The sequence below is a fragment of the Leucoraja erinacea genome, unplaced genomic scaffold, assembly GCF_028641065.1.
Source record: "Leucoraja erinacea ecotype New England unplaced genomic scaffold, Leri_hhj_1 Leri_706S, whole genome shotgun sequence".
Taxonomy (NCBI): Eukaryota; Metazoa; Chordata; class Chondrichthyes; order Rajiformes; family Rajidae; genus Leucoraja; species Leucoraja erinaceus.
This window is the reverse complement of record NW_026576626.1, coordinates 26,770-43,843: the sequence shown is the minus strand read 5'-3', so window position 1 is coordinate 43,843 and position 17,074 is coordinate 26,770. Positions and strand designations below refer to the sequence as shown.

Here is a 17,074-nt window from a genome sequence, read left to right as displayed (position 1 = left end):
TCATGAGAGATCGCGGACCCTGGTGGGGAAGAAGGCCGGACCGTGGAGAGAGAAATTGGAGAAAAAAGTCAAGCGGATTGTTCCACAGCAGCTTTACCCGGAGTAAATCTCGATCTGGGAGTTCAACAACAGTAGCTGGAGTCGCGGGGATCGGAAAAACAACAATGGTGCAAAAGATTGTTCATGACTGGGCCACAGGGAAAATATACCAACACTTCCACTTTGTCTTCAGTTTCAAATTCCGGGATTTGAACATGATTAGAGACAGAATAAACCTGAGGGAACTGATTCTGGAACAGTATCCACACTTTGGGAATATGCTAGGAGAGATCTGGAAGAACCCAGAGGGGTTGCTCTTTATATTTGACGGTTTGGATGAATTCAAGGGCAGAATCGATTTTGCTGACAGTCGGAGAGACACAGAACCTAAGCACCAGTGCCCAGATCCCGAGTGGTGGTGTGAAGTGTCTGACATTGTGTACAGTTTAATCCAGCACAAGCTGCTCCCAGGGTGTTCAGTGCTAGTCACCACCCGTCCCACTGCGTTACATTTACTGGAAAAGGCAAAGATCAGTGTCTGGGCTGAAATCTTGGGATTTGTTTGCGAGGAACGGAAGGAATATTTCACGAGGTATTTTGAAGATCATACGGTGGCAGCAGCTGTTTTCAAACATGTGGAGGAGAACGAGATCCTGTACACCATGAGCTACAACCCCTCCTACTGCTGGATCCTTGTCCTGACATTGGGCCCCTTCTTCAGACAAACACACCGGGACCCGCAGCGAGTTCCGAAGACAATCACACAACTATATTGCTACTTTATTTACAACATCCTGAAAAACCACAGCCGTGAGATTGAGAACCTCCGTGAGGTGTTACTGAGGGTTGGTCAGATGGCCTTCGCTGGGGTGGCTGAGAAGAACATTGTGTTCACAGATGGAGATTTGATCAAATACAATCTGCAGCCTTCCCAGTTCCTGTCCGGGTTCCTGATGGAACTTTTGGAGAGAGAGGATTCAGCCCGGAGCGTGGTGTACACCTTCCCGCACCTCACCATCCAAGAGTTTGTAGCCGCACTCGCACAATTCCTGACTGTAGATCCCAGGAATATTGTGAAACTCCTGTCTGAAGCCCATAGCACGATAGACGGGCGATTTGAAGTGTTTCTCCGTTTTGTCGCCGGTCTCTCCTCCTCACGGTCAACTCGAGTCCTGGAGGAGTTTCTGGGTCCATTTCCTAATGAAACAACCTGCCGAGTGATTGACTGGGTGAAGGAGGAGGTTAAACGCCGGGCTGGAAACACAACGAGTGAAACTGGTCAAAGGAGCCTCCTGAACACGTTGCACTACCTGTTTGAGTCTCAGAATCCTGCACTGACTCAGCAGACACTGGGATCTGTGGAAACACTTTCATTCAGTGGACTGGGACTGACCCCGGTTGACTGTGCGGTCCTGTCTCATGTCATCAGGCTCTGTGATACAATCAAACGCCTCGATCTGTCAGACTGCCGCATTCAGTGTGAAGGTCTCCAGCGGCTGGGACCGGTTCTGCACAAGTGTCAGCAATTGAGGTAACTGTCCGTTTGTCGCTAACACTGAACTGTAAATTTGTTCCACTATTTTGTTATTCCGTCCAGCACCCCTTCTATAGGGACGAGCGGTCGTCACTGTGGGGGGGGGGGGGGGGGGGGGGGGCACCCCTCCTATTTTACCATCCCGCTCCCGGGTCAACGTTGATCGACCCCTTCCCCCGGGTCAGGCGTGTTACCTGCCTGCCCTGCCGCCATTCTCTGCACGGGGAACATTTCCGGTCGTCGGGGAATGGCAATAAATGGTGAAGGTCACTAAACACCACAACTACAGATAATTGTTCAATAATTTGCAGAGGTGTATCCATAAATATTCGTTCTGGAGAGTTATCTGTCTCAGCCTCGCCGGGGTTTGTATCAGTTTGTTTCTTACTCTGTTTGTGTTTAGACTGGGATACAACAGAGGCCTGGGAGATTCCGGAGTGAAACTGGTGTCTGCGGCTCTGAGGAACCCGCGCTGTAAACTACAGAGACTGTGGTAAGTCTCAGACTGTGAGAGAATGTGTTAACACTCACTGGGTGTCTGACACTGAACATTAATATGATCAGTGATTCTGTCACTGATAAACACTGGGGATTTGCACCGTCTCCTGACTCACTGTGTCCCTCACCCTCACCCTCTCTCATCTCCAGGCTGGATGGTGTCGGTCTCACAGATTATGGAGCCGAGGATCTTGCCTCCACTCTCAGTACAAACCCCTCACTGATGCAGCTGGAGCTGATACACAACTCCCTCACAGACCGATCTGTCCCCGCTCTCCGCCTCCTCATACTGAACCACCCGAGTCTGAAGTGGATCAAGTGAGTGTTTGTGTTAATGATTAATGTGATAAAAATATCAGGGGATCCGCGGGTTTCTCCTGTGATTTTGTTCTGTAAATGTTGTTGAAATATTAACCCCAGTCCCTGTTATTAACACTGTTGTTTCATCTGTTTATTCCATCTTTATTCCTCGACTGTTTCAGCCTGGGGGGGAATAAGTTCAGTCCGACCGGGAAGAAGGAACTGAGGTCGCTGCAGGAACCCAGACCCGGACTGAGTGTGTATCTGTGAACATCTCGGGGTGTAAACGTCACCGCCATGGGAACCGGAATATTGTAGGCGGAATCCCTGCCCTCCCCTTTAAACGGCCGCCCTCCGCCTTAAACACCCGCCCTCCCCTTTAAACCCAAATGCTTCCCGGGCCGGCCGGGCGGTAGCGTCAGGGCCGCCTGCTGTCACGTGACCTGGGTACGCGGCGCTGCTGTTGCTGATGCTGCCCTTCAGTGGGGGATGTGTGAATTGCAGCGGGACCTGCAGGATCCCGGATGTGACTTTATCATCAGCGACCCCCGCTCTTGCTGCGGGTTGATGGTGACAACTGTATCCATTTGGCAGAGAAGATTAAACATGACTGGTGGAGTCCAGGGCAGGGCATCGGAAATGCCCTCATTCTTCAGGGAACGGGGGTTCCCCTCTTTTACTATAGATGAGGCTCTCACCAGGATATCTTCTATACCCCGTGAGTCTGTTCTCACTCCCCATCCCCCCAATCGTTAGAAGGCCGGAGTCCCCCATGTCCTCACCTTCCAACCTACCAGCCGTCACATACAACAGATAATCCTCTGGCATTTTCGCCACCTCCAACGGGATCCCACCACTTGCCCGATCTTCCCATCTCCTCCCCTGTCGGCTTTCCGCAGAGATTTCTCCCTCCATAACTCCCTGGTCAATTATTCCCTTCCCACGCAAACCACTCCCTCCCCGGTACTTCCCCCTGCAACCGCAGGAAACGCTACACTTCCCACTTTACCTTCCCCCTCGACTCCATCCAAAGACCCGAACAATCTTTCCAGGTGTGGCAGAGGTTCACCTGCACCTCCTACAACCTCATCTATCACATCCGCTGCTCTAGATGTCAGTTGCTCTACATCGGTGAGACCAAGCTTAGGCTTGGCGATCGCTTCGACCAACACCTCTGCTCGGTACGCAATAACCAACCTGATCTCCCGGTGGCACAGCACTTCAAGTCCCCCTCCCATTCACAATCCGACCTTTCTGTCCTGGGCCTCCTCCATTGCAAATTGAAGGAGCAGCATCTCATATATCGCTTGGGCAGTTTACACCAGAGTTGTATGAACATTGACTTCTCCATTTTCATGTAGTCCCTGTTTTTCATCCCCTTCTCAGCTCTCCCTCAGCCCAATGTCACCGCCCTCTTCCTGTCTCCCCCCCCCCCCCACACACATCAGCCTGAAGAAGGGTCTTGACCCGAAATGTTGCATATTTCCTTCACTCTGTACATGCTGCCTCACCCGCTGAGTTTTTCCAGCATTTGTGTCTACCTGGTGGAAAGCAAGGATGTAAGCCTGCAAAGAGAAGTTGATCACCTAATAATTATACCAACAATGTAAAATGTGGATATAAGTATTGTGTTGCGAGTGATTTGAAAATTTGCTAGTGATGTGAATCATTGAAACACTTTGGATTGTGTCAGTGTATTGTACCACATCCTGAATATATTGACGTGTTTGAGAAACTCACCACCACTGTACGGGATATTCTTTGTGACTGCGCTGTAATTATAGAGAGAAGTATAGATTGGTTACTTCTTACTAATCAATTGTAGTGCTTGTTAGTAGAAGCTCCGCCTACTATGCGATTTATATGATCAGAAGTCTGCTTAAGCAATTAGCAAATATAATAGAGTGGAGCAAGATAGACCACTCCTGCAAAATCCAATGGACTAACGTGTATTACATAACGGAGCGTAACTTCCGCCATTTCAGTAAGCCTGACCCGACTTCCGTTATGCCTCTCCCCGTGTAATCAGCATGGGGGAACAATTTGTGTTTACTATGTTTATAGTATCTTTGCTTGGTCACTATGTAATATAATGTTTATTGGTAATTTGAGTAGCTGCTAGTTACTGTAACACCATGCAGATGAATGCTGTGAGTGGACTTTAATAAACATGTGTTGTACATTGACGTGTGTACGACTCGACTCATTACAAGCAGTACAGCACAAGAATGGACCCTTCAGCCCACAATATTTGTGCATGAAAATATTTGAGTATCAGCTGAAGTTACCCCCTCATCCATTCCTCTCCCTACTTTGTACTCTTGTTCACTGAAATGTCTCTCGTATGCTAGAACAAAGACAACATTTTCCACCGCCTCTTGAATCGCCGCTTCCAGCCTCTTGCGGTAATGTTTTGTCAAATCCAGCAGCTGCGAATCATCACACCTTCCAAGGATCTCCATCATCGAAGACATTGGAGGAGCTGTGATGAATCAAAATAATGGAATTATCAAGGGAGGATTGTTTTCCTCCACGGAAAACTACACTTGGACAGTCACCACCCCCACTCTACTAAAAGGAAGACCACATGACGGAGATTAGGCGCTCCGATCAGCGGGTTGCTGTCAGACCATGTGCCGGATCAACCCGCACCCTGCACGGAGGGAGGGAGACCCGGCTGTGATCCTCGGCTTGCCCTGACAATGGTCCCCAGCTGTTGCTGTAACTTATTCTCTGCGGCATTTAAACAATGCGCTAACTCACAACAATTGTCCCTCTCCCACTGTTCAATCCCAAGGGTGCATTCTCTTCTTGATTCTGGATGTACACAATGTCAACACCTTTTGATAGAATACACCGTTGCGACATTAAACGCAAATTATTCTCACACTCCAGTTTAGGTTTAGCATTCAGAGTTCAGAGGCACATTATGCAAACAGGCTCTTCGGCCCAGCGAGTCCACGCCAATCAGCAATCGATCACCCGCCCACACTAGTTTTATGTTATGTTGCGTTCTGCATATTAGGAGCACATTTACTTAACGTGTATGCCAGCATGCCATGGGGATGTGAGAGGAAACACACCGTCATAATAAAAACGTGAGTCTCCGGCGCCGTGAGGCAGCGGTTCTACCAGCTACACTACTGTGCCGACACTTATTATTGTCACATGTACTGAGAAACAATGAAAATATTTTGTTTGCAAGATATCCAATCTAATCAGAAAATACTGTACATAAATGCAACCAAGCCAAGTTCAAGTACAGCAGGTAGAGCGAAGAGAGTTCTGAATATAGTTTTCTCACCAAGTAGCAATACAGTTTCCCAGAAAACGTCCAACGTCCGCAATGATATCTATATAACTAAAAGTCTCATCTAGACCACTTCCTGTCTACGCTATTAATTGATTTTAGAAATAAACGCTACCCTATATAGATATGATTTGTGGCCATCTTAATCACAGTCCTTCTCCGCTGCAGCTGCCCCAAGGGGTTTTCCCATCGATGAAAAAAATAAAGTTAAACATTCATGTTTAAAAAATCGTGAGTTCAGCTGATTGGTCATCTCGCCTGTCAATTACCATATTGAAGGTAACGTACTTTCCGGGGCGGGGGGCGGGATGAGTATAAAGCCCCGGATAAAGCCTGGGCGTGAGTCAGTCACTCTGGAAGATCACGAGGGAGAGGAGGGGGTGAATCTAAGCTGTGAATCAACTGAACTGTGCAATGCACTTGCAATAAATGATTTGTTAGCCCTAAATGAAAATGCAATGAGTTGTTTGGCCTGCGGTGTGTTTGAAACTGAAATGCAAAATGGACATGAACTGATAATGCAATGAGTTGTTTGGCTTGCCCTGTGCTTGAACCAGAAATTGGTATTATATTATATTGCATATTATTGTATTGTATTGTTTTATATTGTATAATACTGTCTTATATTGTATAATATTGCATTATGTTGTTTTACTAGACCAAGTGTAAACCCGCTGGGTCTGTTCCCCCAACGCGCGGTGGGGGGTACTGCGGCTTCACACGCAAACTATCCCCCAAACACACAGGGGTTGGAGGGGGTAGAGGGGCGTGAGACAGGGGTAGGGGAATCGTGGGGGAGGGGAGACCGCTGGGTCCCGTCCAATCAACTACGGTTGTTGTGGGGGGGGGGGGGGGGCTGCGGCTTCACACTCACACTAACCACCTCACACATACAGGGGGGAGGGGGATGAGAGGAGGGGAGGGGGAGAGGTGGTGGGGAGAGGGGAGTGGGGGAGGCGGAGAGGAAGGGGAAGTGGGGGAGAGAGGGGGAAGGGCGGCGGGGGGGAAGATAGTAGTGGCGAGGGAGGGGAGAAGAGTGTAGAGGTGAGAGATGATGAGGTGGGGAGAGAAGAGGAGAGGGAGGGGGTGGAGAGGGGAAGAGAGAGGGGAGGGAGAGGGGGGAGGTGGACTGTGGGGGATTGGGGAGAGTGTGGGGAGGGGGGGAAAGGGAGAGAGAGGGGTGGGGAGGGGGGGTGGAGAGAGGGGGGGTGGAGGGAGGAGGAGATGGAGAGAGAGGGGGGAAGGGAAGATGGAGGGGGGATGGTGAGGGTGAGGGGGTAGGAGAGATGGGCGTGGGAGGGGGAGGAGAGCGGCAAGGGGGGAGGGTGGAGTGTGTAATGGGAAGAGGGGTGTGAGGAAAGGGAGAGAATGGAGAGAGGGGGAGGGGGGGGGGGGGGGGGAGGGGGAGGAGGGGAGGGAAAGAGGGAGAGAGGGGAGAGAGAGGAGGGAGAGAGGAGAGAGGGGGGAGGAGGAAGGGTGGAGATGGAGGAGGAGAGCTTGTGGATGGGGAGGGGAGGGGAGAAGGGGGAGAGAGAGCGGGGGTGTGCGGAGGGGAAGAGAGCGGGGAGGGGTGATAGATGGGTCAGAAAAGTGGGGGAGGGGATGTGAGCGTGGTGGGGGAGGGATGGAGAGGAGATGGGGGGAAGGGCAGAAAAAGCGAAGAGGGAAGGGAGAGGGCGTGAGAGATGGGTGGGAGCAGGGGATAAGAGGGGGGAAGGGGGTGGAGAATAGGGAATGGGGAGAGAGCAGTGAGGAGAGAGTGGTGAGGAGAGTGGTGAGTTGAGAGGGGGAGGAGAGAGGCGTGAGGAGAGAGGAGTGAGGAGAGGGGAAAGATAGAGAGAGAGGAGGGGAGGAGAGAGAGAGGGAGGGAGGGAGGGAGAGAGAGGAGGGGAGAGAGATAGAGGAGGAGGGAGAGAGATGGGGGGAGGAGAGAGAGAGAGAGAGAGAGAGAGATGGAGAGAGCGAGACAGGGGGACATAGATAGAGAGAGGGGAGAGATGAGAGCCATGTCTCTGAGAGCCGCACGTGGGGGGCAACCCTCCTATTTTACCCTCCCTCCCTCCCCGGTCACCGGTGATCGACCCTTTCCCTCGGGTCTCGCCTGATGCCTGCTACGCTGACGCCGTTCTCTACACGGGGAACATTTCCCGGTCGTCCGTCGGGGAAATGAGAATAAATGTTGAGGGAGAGAGAGGAGAGAGAGAATGTCTCTGAGAGAGGGTGACCGGGCCAATGTATTGTTCTCTCTGTCTGTTTGACCTGGCAGGGTGGTGTCTCTATCTTTTCCTGTGACTGGTCTTTCTTCTGAGGCCAGTTCCCTCTATCCCTCTCCTTCTCTCCTCTGGCTGACTCCTCTACACGCCTGTTCCATTTACACGGATAAGTCTCTCACGGGGATATGTGCTGGCTCTAAATATGCGAGAGAGAGGAGGCCATGTCCCGGGATGAGCTCTGTATCTGATCTCTGTGTTGTTTGTCTGTCTCTCTCTCTATGTCTCTTCTCTCTCTCTCCTCTCTCTCTCGATCTCTCTGTCCATCTCTTTCATTTTCTACGGTCTCTCTCTCTCTCTCTCTCTCTCTCTCTCTCTCTCTCTATCTCTCTCTCTCTCTCTCTCTCTCTCTCTCTCTCTCTTCTCTCTCTCTCTCTCTCTCTCTCTCTCTCTCTCTCCCTTGCTCTGTCTCTCTCTCTCTCGCGCTCTCTCTGTCTCTCTCTCTCTCTCTCTGTCTGTCTCCCTCTGTCTCTCCGGCTCTCTCTCTCTGTCTCTTCTGTCTGTCTGTCTCTCTCTCTCTCTCTCTCTCTCTCTCTCTCTCTCTCTCTCTCTCTCTCTCTCTCTCTGTCCCTCACCTCTCTCTCTCTCTCTCTCTCTCTCTCTCTCTCTCTCTCTTCTCTCTCTCTGTCTCTCTCTCTCTCTCTCGTTCTCTCTCCCCTCTTTCACGTCCCCTCTTCCTTCTATCTCTACCCCAGTCTATCCCCTCTCTCTACCCCCGCTCTCTCCACTCATTCTCGTCCTCTTTCTCTCCGCTCCCCCAACCAATCACTGTCTCTCTCCCCCTTCTCTCTCCCTCTCTCTCTCCCCCTCTATTCCCACTCTTTATACACTCGTTCTCCCCCTTTCCCTCCATTCTCCATCTCCACTATCCCTCCCCTGGGTATTGAGTAATGAAAAAGGGTTAGTTAGTAGTCTTGTCGTACGTGGCCCCTTGGGCAAGAGTGACCCTAATATGGTTGAATTCTTCATTAGGATAGAGAGTGACATTGTTAATTCAGAATCAATTGTGCTGAACTTAAAGAAAGGTAACTTTGAGGGTATGAGACGTGAATTGGTCAAGATTGACTGGCAATTAATTCTAAAAGGGTTGACGGTGGATATGCAATGGAAGACATTTAAAGACTGCATGGATGAACTACAAAAATTGTTCATCCCTGTTTGGCAAAAGAATAAATCAGGGAAGGTAGTACATCCGTGGATAACAAGGAAAATCAGGGATAGTATCAAAGCGAAGGATGATGCGTACAAATTAGCCAGAAAAAACAGCATACCGGAGGACTGGCAGAAATTCAGAGACCAGCAGAGGAGGACGAAGGGCTTAATTAGGAAAGGAAAAATGGATTATGAAAGAAAACTGGCAGAGAACATAAAAACTGACTGCAAAAAAGTTTTTTATAGATATGTGAAAAGAAAGAGATTAGTTAAAACAAATGTAGGTCCCTTGCAGTCAGAAACAGGTGAGTTGATCATGGGGAACAAGGATATGGAGGACCAATTGAATAACTACTTTGTTTCCGTCTTCACGAAGGAAGACATAAATAATCTGCCGGAAATAGCAGGGGACCGCGGGTCAAAGGAGTTGGAGGAATTGAGTGAAATCCAGGTTAGCCGGGAAGTGGTGTTGGGTAAATTGAATGGATTAAAGGCCGATAAATCCCCAGTGCCAGATAGGCTGCATCCCAGAGTACTTAAGGAAGTAGTTCCAGAAATAGTGGATGCATTAGTAATAATCATTCAAAACTCTTTAGATTCTGGGGTAGTTCCAGATGATTGGCGGGTAGCAAACGTAACGACACTTTTTAAGAAGGGAGGGAGAGAGAAAACGGGGAATTACAGACCAGTTAGTCTAACATCTGTAGTGGGGAACTGCTAGAGTCAGTTATTAAAGAAGGGATAGCAGCACATTTGGAAAGTGGTGAAATCATTGGACAAAGTCAGCATGGATTTACGAAAGGTAAATAATGTCTGACGAATCTTATAGAATTTTTCGAGGATGTAACTAGTAGCGTGGATAGGGGAGAACCCGTGGATGTGGTGTATCTGGACTTACAGAAGGCTTTCGAGAAGGTCCCACATAAGAGATTAGTATACAGACTTAAAGCACACGGCATTGGGGGTTCAGTATTGATGTGGATAGAGAACTGGCTGACAAACAGGAAGCAAAGAGTAGGAGTAAACGGGTCCTTTTCACAATGGCAGGCAGTGACTAGTGGGGTACCGCAAGGCTCAGTGCTGGGACCCCAGCTATTTACAATATATATTAATGATCTGGATGAGGGAATTGAAGGCAATATCTCCAAGTTTGCGGATGACACTAAGCTGGGGGACAGTGTTAGCTGTGAGGAGGATGCTAGGAGACTGCAAGGTGACTTGGATAGGCTGGGTGAGTGGGCAAATGTTTGGCAGATGCAGTATAATGTGGATCAATGTGAGGTTATTACCTAAATGGTGGCCGATTGGGAAAGGGGGAGATGCAGCGAGACCTGGGTGTCATGGTACACCAGCCATTGAAGGTAGGCATGCAGGTGCAGCAGGCAGTAAAGAAAGGATTTCATAGCAAAAGGATTTGAGTATAGGAGCAGGGAGGTTCTACTGCAGTTGTACAGGGTCTTGGCGAGACCACGCCTGGAGAAATGCGTACAGATGTGGTCTCCAAATCTGAGGAAGGACATTATTGCTATAGAGGGAGTGCAGAGAAGGTTCACCAGATTTATTCCTGGGATGTCAGGACTGTCTTATGAAGAAAGACTGGATAGACTTGGTTTATACTCTCTAGAATTTAGGAGATTGAGAGGGGATCTTATAGAAACTTACAAAATTCTTATGGGGTTGGACAGGCTAGATGCAGAAATATTGTTCCCGATGTTGGGGAAGTCCAGGACAAGGGTTCACAGCTTAAGGATAAGGGGGGAATCCTTTAAAACCGAGATGAGAAGAACTTTTTTTTCAAACAGAGAGTGGCGAATCTCTGGAACTCTCTGCCACAGAGGGTAGTTGAGGCCAGTTCATTGGCTATATTTAAGAGGGAGTTAGATGTGGCCCTTGTGGCTAAGGGGGTCAGAGGGTATGGAGAGAAGGCAGGTACGGGATACTGAGTTGGATGATCAGCTATGATCATATTGAATGGCGGTGCAGGCTCGAAGGGCCGAATGGCCTCTACTCCTGCACCTATTTTCTACGTTTCTATCTTTTCTCCCTTTATTGTTTATTAGTTTTCTCCTGTTGTTCTTTAAACATTACCCAATCCTCTTGCTTCCCGCTCATCTTTGCTACGTTGTACTTCTTCACTTTTATATTTATACTGTCCCTGTCAGCCACGGTCGGCCCTTACTCCCCTTACAATCGTTCTTCCTCTTTGGAATGAACGGATCCTGCACCTTCTGTATTATTCCCAGAAATACCTGCCATTGTTGTTCCACTTTCATCCCTGCTAGGGTATCTTTCCAGTCAATTCTGGCCAGCTCCTCTCTCATGGCTCCGGGGGTGAATGTCAGGAGCCGGAGCCCGGAGCGGAGAGTAGAGACTTCTTCCGCTCGCCTCAGGGATGGAGGCGCTCAGGGCGGGGATTTATTAATGAGCCGAAGCGCAGCGGTGAGCGGATATTTCACCGCGCTCTTCACCTGCTCCCTAAATTTGGACTGGGTCACCGCGTAAATAAATGTGTTGGTGCAGCAGCTGAGATTCCTCAGCAAATACCCGACGTGGCTAACGATCCATTGAGAAACATTCAGATAATTTCCAATTCCTGTGATCTGATAATAGACGAAGTATACAACATACGTCATCCACAGGAGGATGAAGCTGCCGGAGATGGTGAAGAGTAAAATCATAGACCTCCTCCTGCTCTCCATCTCCGGGTCACTGCGGTTCTCCCCCTTGCTCTCACCCCTCAGCCCCTTACGGACCCGACTGGCCACTAAAATGTGGCGGACTGTCAGAGCGTTGAGCAGCAGGATTACAGCGAAAGGGAGGAACGGAGTTGAAACCGTGTCGATCCAGTCAAATGCCACCCACCCGGGGTCAGTGTAATAACTGTCCACCACGACACAGCCCCACGGGACATTGTCGATGATTGTCCGGGGTCCCAGTGTGAAGTAGCGGGGAAGGTTTTTCAGACAGACCAGACCGCCGGCTGTTGCCAGAACCACAGCCGCAGTTTTCCCGGTGCAATATTTAGTTTTCAGCTTCTGGCAACAAATGGCGACAAACCGATCAAAAGTGAAAGTGACGGTGAACCAGACAGAACATTCTGTAGCAGCGAACGCCGGTACATTGATAACACGGCACACAGGGGTGATGGACAGGAAACTCCAATAAAAGTAATGATGTCGGAGCTGAAACAAAATGACCTCGGTGATGACGGCCAGTAGATCGGCCGCTGCCATGGCCACCAGGTAGCGAGTGGTGCAGGTGGAGAGGCCGCACTTTCCCCGGGACAGGATCACAATCGCCACTAAATTCACTGCGGAAAGACAAGGGAACGGACACTGGGCATTTACTCAACACGGTCTCCGGGGCTGAACACCAGCTCGACTTTCAGCTCAAGATCAGGAATGTTGGAGTCGGTGCGCGGCTCCTGCAAGTTTAACAATGTCAGAGCCGGCTCCGACTGTGCCCGACCTGCCTGCCTGCTTCAGGGCAGAAGAGATAAGGCGACGGGCGGGCGGGGTAAAAGGCGGGGATGGAACGAGCAGCCACCCGCTACAATAGGCGCAATGGTCCTTTCTATAGTTAACCCTGCTGCTGCTCACAGTCTGTGATGGGGCCGCTTTCACAGACTTAACCGTGACCGTCCGGCCGCGTTTAACCAAGGCTCAGGGAACTCGGCATCTGATGGGGAGGAGGAGGCTTCCGGAGGGAAGGCAGGGACAACTTAGAATCCGGCAGCAGAGTGGCCCCGTTAATGGATTCATTCCACAGTGAGTTCAGTTCAATAACAACACACACACACACACACACACACACACACACACACACACACACACACACACACACACACACACACACACACACACACACACACACACACACACACACACACACACACACACACACACACACACACACACACACACACACACACACACACACACACACACACACACACACACGCCGGTAGATCCGCGGCCACTAGTCCAGGAGCTCGATCCAATTATTAACCAACCGGCGGTGGAATCCGACTGTGACAGACAGACTCCACAGTGAGACATAGTGTGCACAGGAGCGGCTATTCACTCGGATCAATAAATCAGACACAGTTAACTTCACAATGTGATCTCCTTTTCCGAGTCACACCGTCCCGGAGAGCTGCCCGCCTGCCTGTTCCGAGCACTGGGGCAACTCTGGGCAAGGTCCCACTGAAGGCAAGAATAACATTCTAGTGACTACCGGCAGCAGTGAGAGAAAAATAGGTTTTGTTTCATCTGTCTTAAAATAAGAAAAATTCAAAAATATTTCACAGAGAGGATTGATATTCTTCACAAATTCTTGTACAACGATCATCAGTTGGGAACTTGTAACATGATGAGAATCAGGTCAACACCAGTTAACACACGGATGGAGTTATAAAACTTGAATTGTTCTGCTCACTTACCAGGGATTCCAACGGCAGCAATGATCGCGTACAAGATTTTCTGCACGGCCTTATATTCCCAATAATGCTGCCCCATTCTCTCTGCCCAGCGGCGTGTCCGCGTGAGCTGCCGGTGATGTCTTGGAACGAAATTCTGAGGCAGAACATTCCTGGAGATTTTATACCATTTTCCGTCTCCACCGAGCCAGTGAAGTTTCAACAAAGTTTAAATATAGAGATTTTGAAATTATTCGCAAACAGATGACATCAGCCGAGTGAAATCCCTGATGATGAGACAGACAGACAGGTTGTGATTTATTCAGGGAATTGATTGAGAAACTCCAAAGACTGGGAATTGTGGCGATAGATACTGAGGGATGGACATTAGGAGCGGCGGGCGGCATTGTTCCAGCAAAGGGGATATTGTTTCAAACTCCATCAGATCCAACTCTCCACCTCATGTTGTTTGTCTGATTTCCTTCAATCCGTTTCACTCAGCAAGGCAATGCCAAATTCCAGGGACCCTCTCAGGGCTTCTGGTGCCCAGTTTGAAGGTGGACTGGACTGGGCGACCATTGTCCACAGGTTGAGGAATTAGTTCAACAGATCACCTCGGAGTCAAATGCGCCCCCCCCCCCCCCCCACTCTGCTTCACCACTCAATATGATCGCGGCTTCACTGACTGTGACCTCAACCCCCCACCCCCGCTGGCTGACCCCGGTAACCATTCACTCCATGCTTGCCTGGAATAGATCTGACTATACCATTGGACAATAACATTCTCTGTCCTTCATCACCTCTGAGGAGGAACGACCCAAAGACTCACGCCACTCAGAGAACAGAAACATTGCCGCCTCAGAATGATCCTAAACCTAAATAAAACGGCGAATGATGCAGCACCTCTCCCTCCCCTCTTTCACTCTCCCTCCTGATGTCACTCTCTCAGAATTTTTACTCTCTCTCTCTCCTACGCTCTCTGTTGATCTACACTGGACTGCCCTCTCTCCGTCCACTGATAGAGTGACACACAGTGAGATAGTACTGATGGAGGGATGGAAATGGGGCAGCACTGACGCAGTGACTCACTGTGGTGGTGCTGATGGAGGGACCCACTGTGGTGGTACTGGATGGTACTGATGGAGTGACACACTGTGGTGGCACTGATGGACACACTGTGGTGGTACTGATGGAGTGACACACTGTGGTGGTACTGATGGAGGGACACACTGTGGTGGTACTGATGGAGTGACACACTGTGGCGGTACTGAAGGAGAGACACACTGTGTTTGTACTGATGGAGGGACACACTGTGGTGGTACTGATGGAGTGACACACTGTGGTGGTACTGATGGAGGGACACACTGGTGGTACTGTGTGGTACTGATGGAGTGACACACTGTGGTGGTACTGATGGAGGGACACACTGTGTGCTGGTCATCGGCGGCCATTCGGAGCGAGTTAGACTGTACTCTCCTCTCCATAGGATCGTCTACTTGTGGGTCTGCAGATTTCTGTACAGGGCGTTCCATGATCCACACACCTTTTTGCAACGTGGGCATTGTAGACTGGCGGTGGTTGGTAGTCGTCGAGCCCCATTCTCTCTCTCCTTACTGTGCTGTCGCTTTGTCTCTGCGACACGGCGTAGTTCTATTGTGTGTTGTGTTGCTCCTTGCTGCACGGATTTCCTCCAGGAGCGCCTGTCCAGTGCAATGTGCTCCCAGTTGCTTGATGTGATGTGGAATTTCCTCAAACTGTTCTTGATGTTGGCCTTGATGCGTTTCTTTGGCCCGCCGGGGGCTCACTGACCTTCCTTCAATTGAGGGTACAGGATTTGGTTAGGGAGACGTGTGTTGGACATGCGCATGACATGGCGAGTCCATCGAAGTTGGTGCTGCGTTATTGTGGTGGTGATGCTGGTCATGTTGGCTTCCCTACAAAACGCTGATGTTGTTGTGTTTGTCATCCCTGCTGATCCTCAGAAACTTTCGTAAGGATCTTTGATGTTATTGTGCCAGGGCTCTCAGGTGCCTGCTGTAGGTGGTCCATGACGGCTCCATACAACAGGGTGGAGAGGACAACGGTTCTGTAGACCAGTAGTTTTGTTTGGGCCTTTACATCTCGGGTACTGTGGAGCAGTACTGATGGAGTAACTCTCTGGTGCTGATGGGCTAACGCTCGAAGGGCCGAATGGCCTACTCCTGCACCTATGTTCTATGTTTCTATGTTTACTGAAGGAGTAGCACACTCTGGTGGTACTGATGGATAGACACACTGTGGTGGTACTGATGGAGTGAAACATTGTGGTTATACCGATGGAGGGACACACAGTGGTGGTACTGATGGTGGGGATGGAGGGACACACTGTGGTGGTACTGATGGATGGGGACACACTGTGGTGGTACAGATGCAGTGACACACTGTGGTGGTACTAATTCTTGAGTGACACACTGTGGTGGAACTGATGGAGGGACACACTGTGGTGTTTCTGATGGAGTGACACACTGTGTTGGTACTGATGGAGTGACACACTGTGGTGGTACCTGATAGAGCGACACTCTGGTGGTACTGATGGAGTGACACACTGTGGTGGTACTGATGGAGGACACACTGTGGTGGTACTGATGGAGTGACACACTGTGGTGGTACTGATGGATTGGGACACACTGTGAAGCTGTACTGATTGAGGGACACCCTGTGGTGGTACTGATGCAGTGGCACACTGTGATGGTACTGATGGAGTGACACACTGTGGTGGTACTGATGGAGTGACACACTGTGGTGGTACTGATTGAGTGACACACTGTGGTGCTACTGATGGAGTGACACACTGTGGTGGTACTGATGGAGTGACACACTGTGGTGGTACTGATGGAGTGACACACTGTGGTGGTACTGATGGAGTGACACACTGTGGTGGTACTGATGGAGTGACACACTGTGGTGTGGATGGTACTGATGGAGTGACACACTGTGGTGGTACTGATGGAGTGACACACTGTGGTGGTACTGATGGAGTGACACACTGTGGTGGTACTGATGGAGTGACACACTGTGGTGGTACTGATGCAGTGACACACTGTGGTGGTACTGATGGAGTGACACACTGTGGTGGTACTGATGGAGTGACACACTGTGGTGGTACTGATGGAGTGACACACTGTGGTGGTACTGATGGAGAGGGACACACTGTGGTGGTACTGATGGAGTGACACACTGTGGTGGTACTGATGGAGTGACACACTGTGGTGGTACTGATGGAGGGACACACTGTGGTGGTACTGATGGAGTGACACACTGTGGTGGTACTGATGGAGGGACACACTGTGGTGGTACTGATGGAGTGACACACTGTGGTGGTACTGATGGAGTGACACACTGTGGTGGTACTGATGGAGTGACACACTGTGGTGGTACTGATGGAGTGACACACTGTGGTGGTACTGATGGAGTGACACACTGTGGTGGTACTGATGGAGTGACACACTGTGGTGGTACTGATGGAATGACACACTGTGGTGGTACTGATGGAGTGACACACTGTGGTGGTACTG

The 17,074-nt window shown here is 50.1% G+C and overlaps 1 protein-coding gene across 1 annotated transcript in view; it reads left to right on the top strand.

The window, feature by feature from the left end:
- Window positions 1–1,598, top strand: part of LOC129694555 (NACHT, LRR and PYD domains-containing protein 3-like) — a 33,378-nt gene extending 31,780 nt beyond the window's left edge. The window contains 1 exon segment of the mRNA XM_055631281.1: window positions 49–1,598. Coding sequence (XP_055487256.1) covers window positions 49–1,574 — 1,526 coding nt within the window. The 3' untranslated portion in view covers window positions 1,575–1,598.
- Window positions 1,599–17,074: the final 15,476 nt, after the last annotated feature.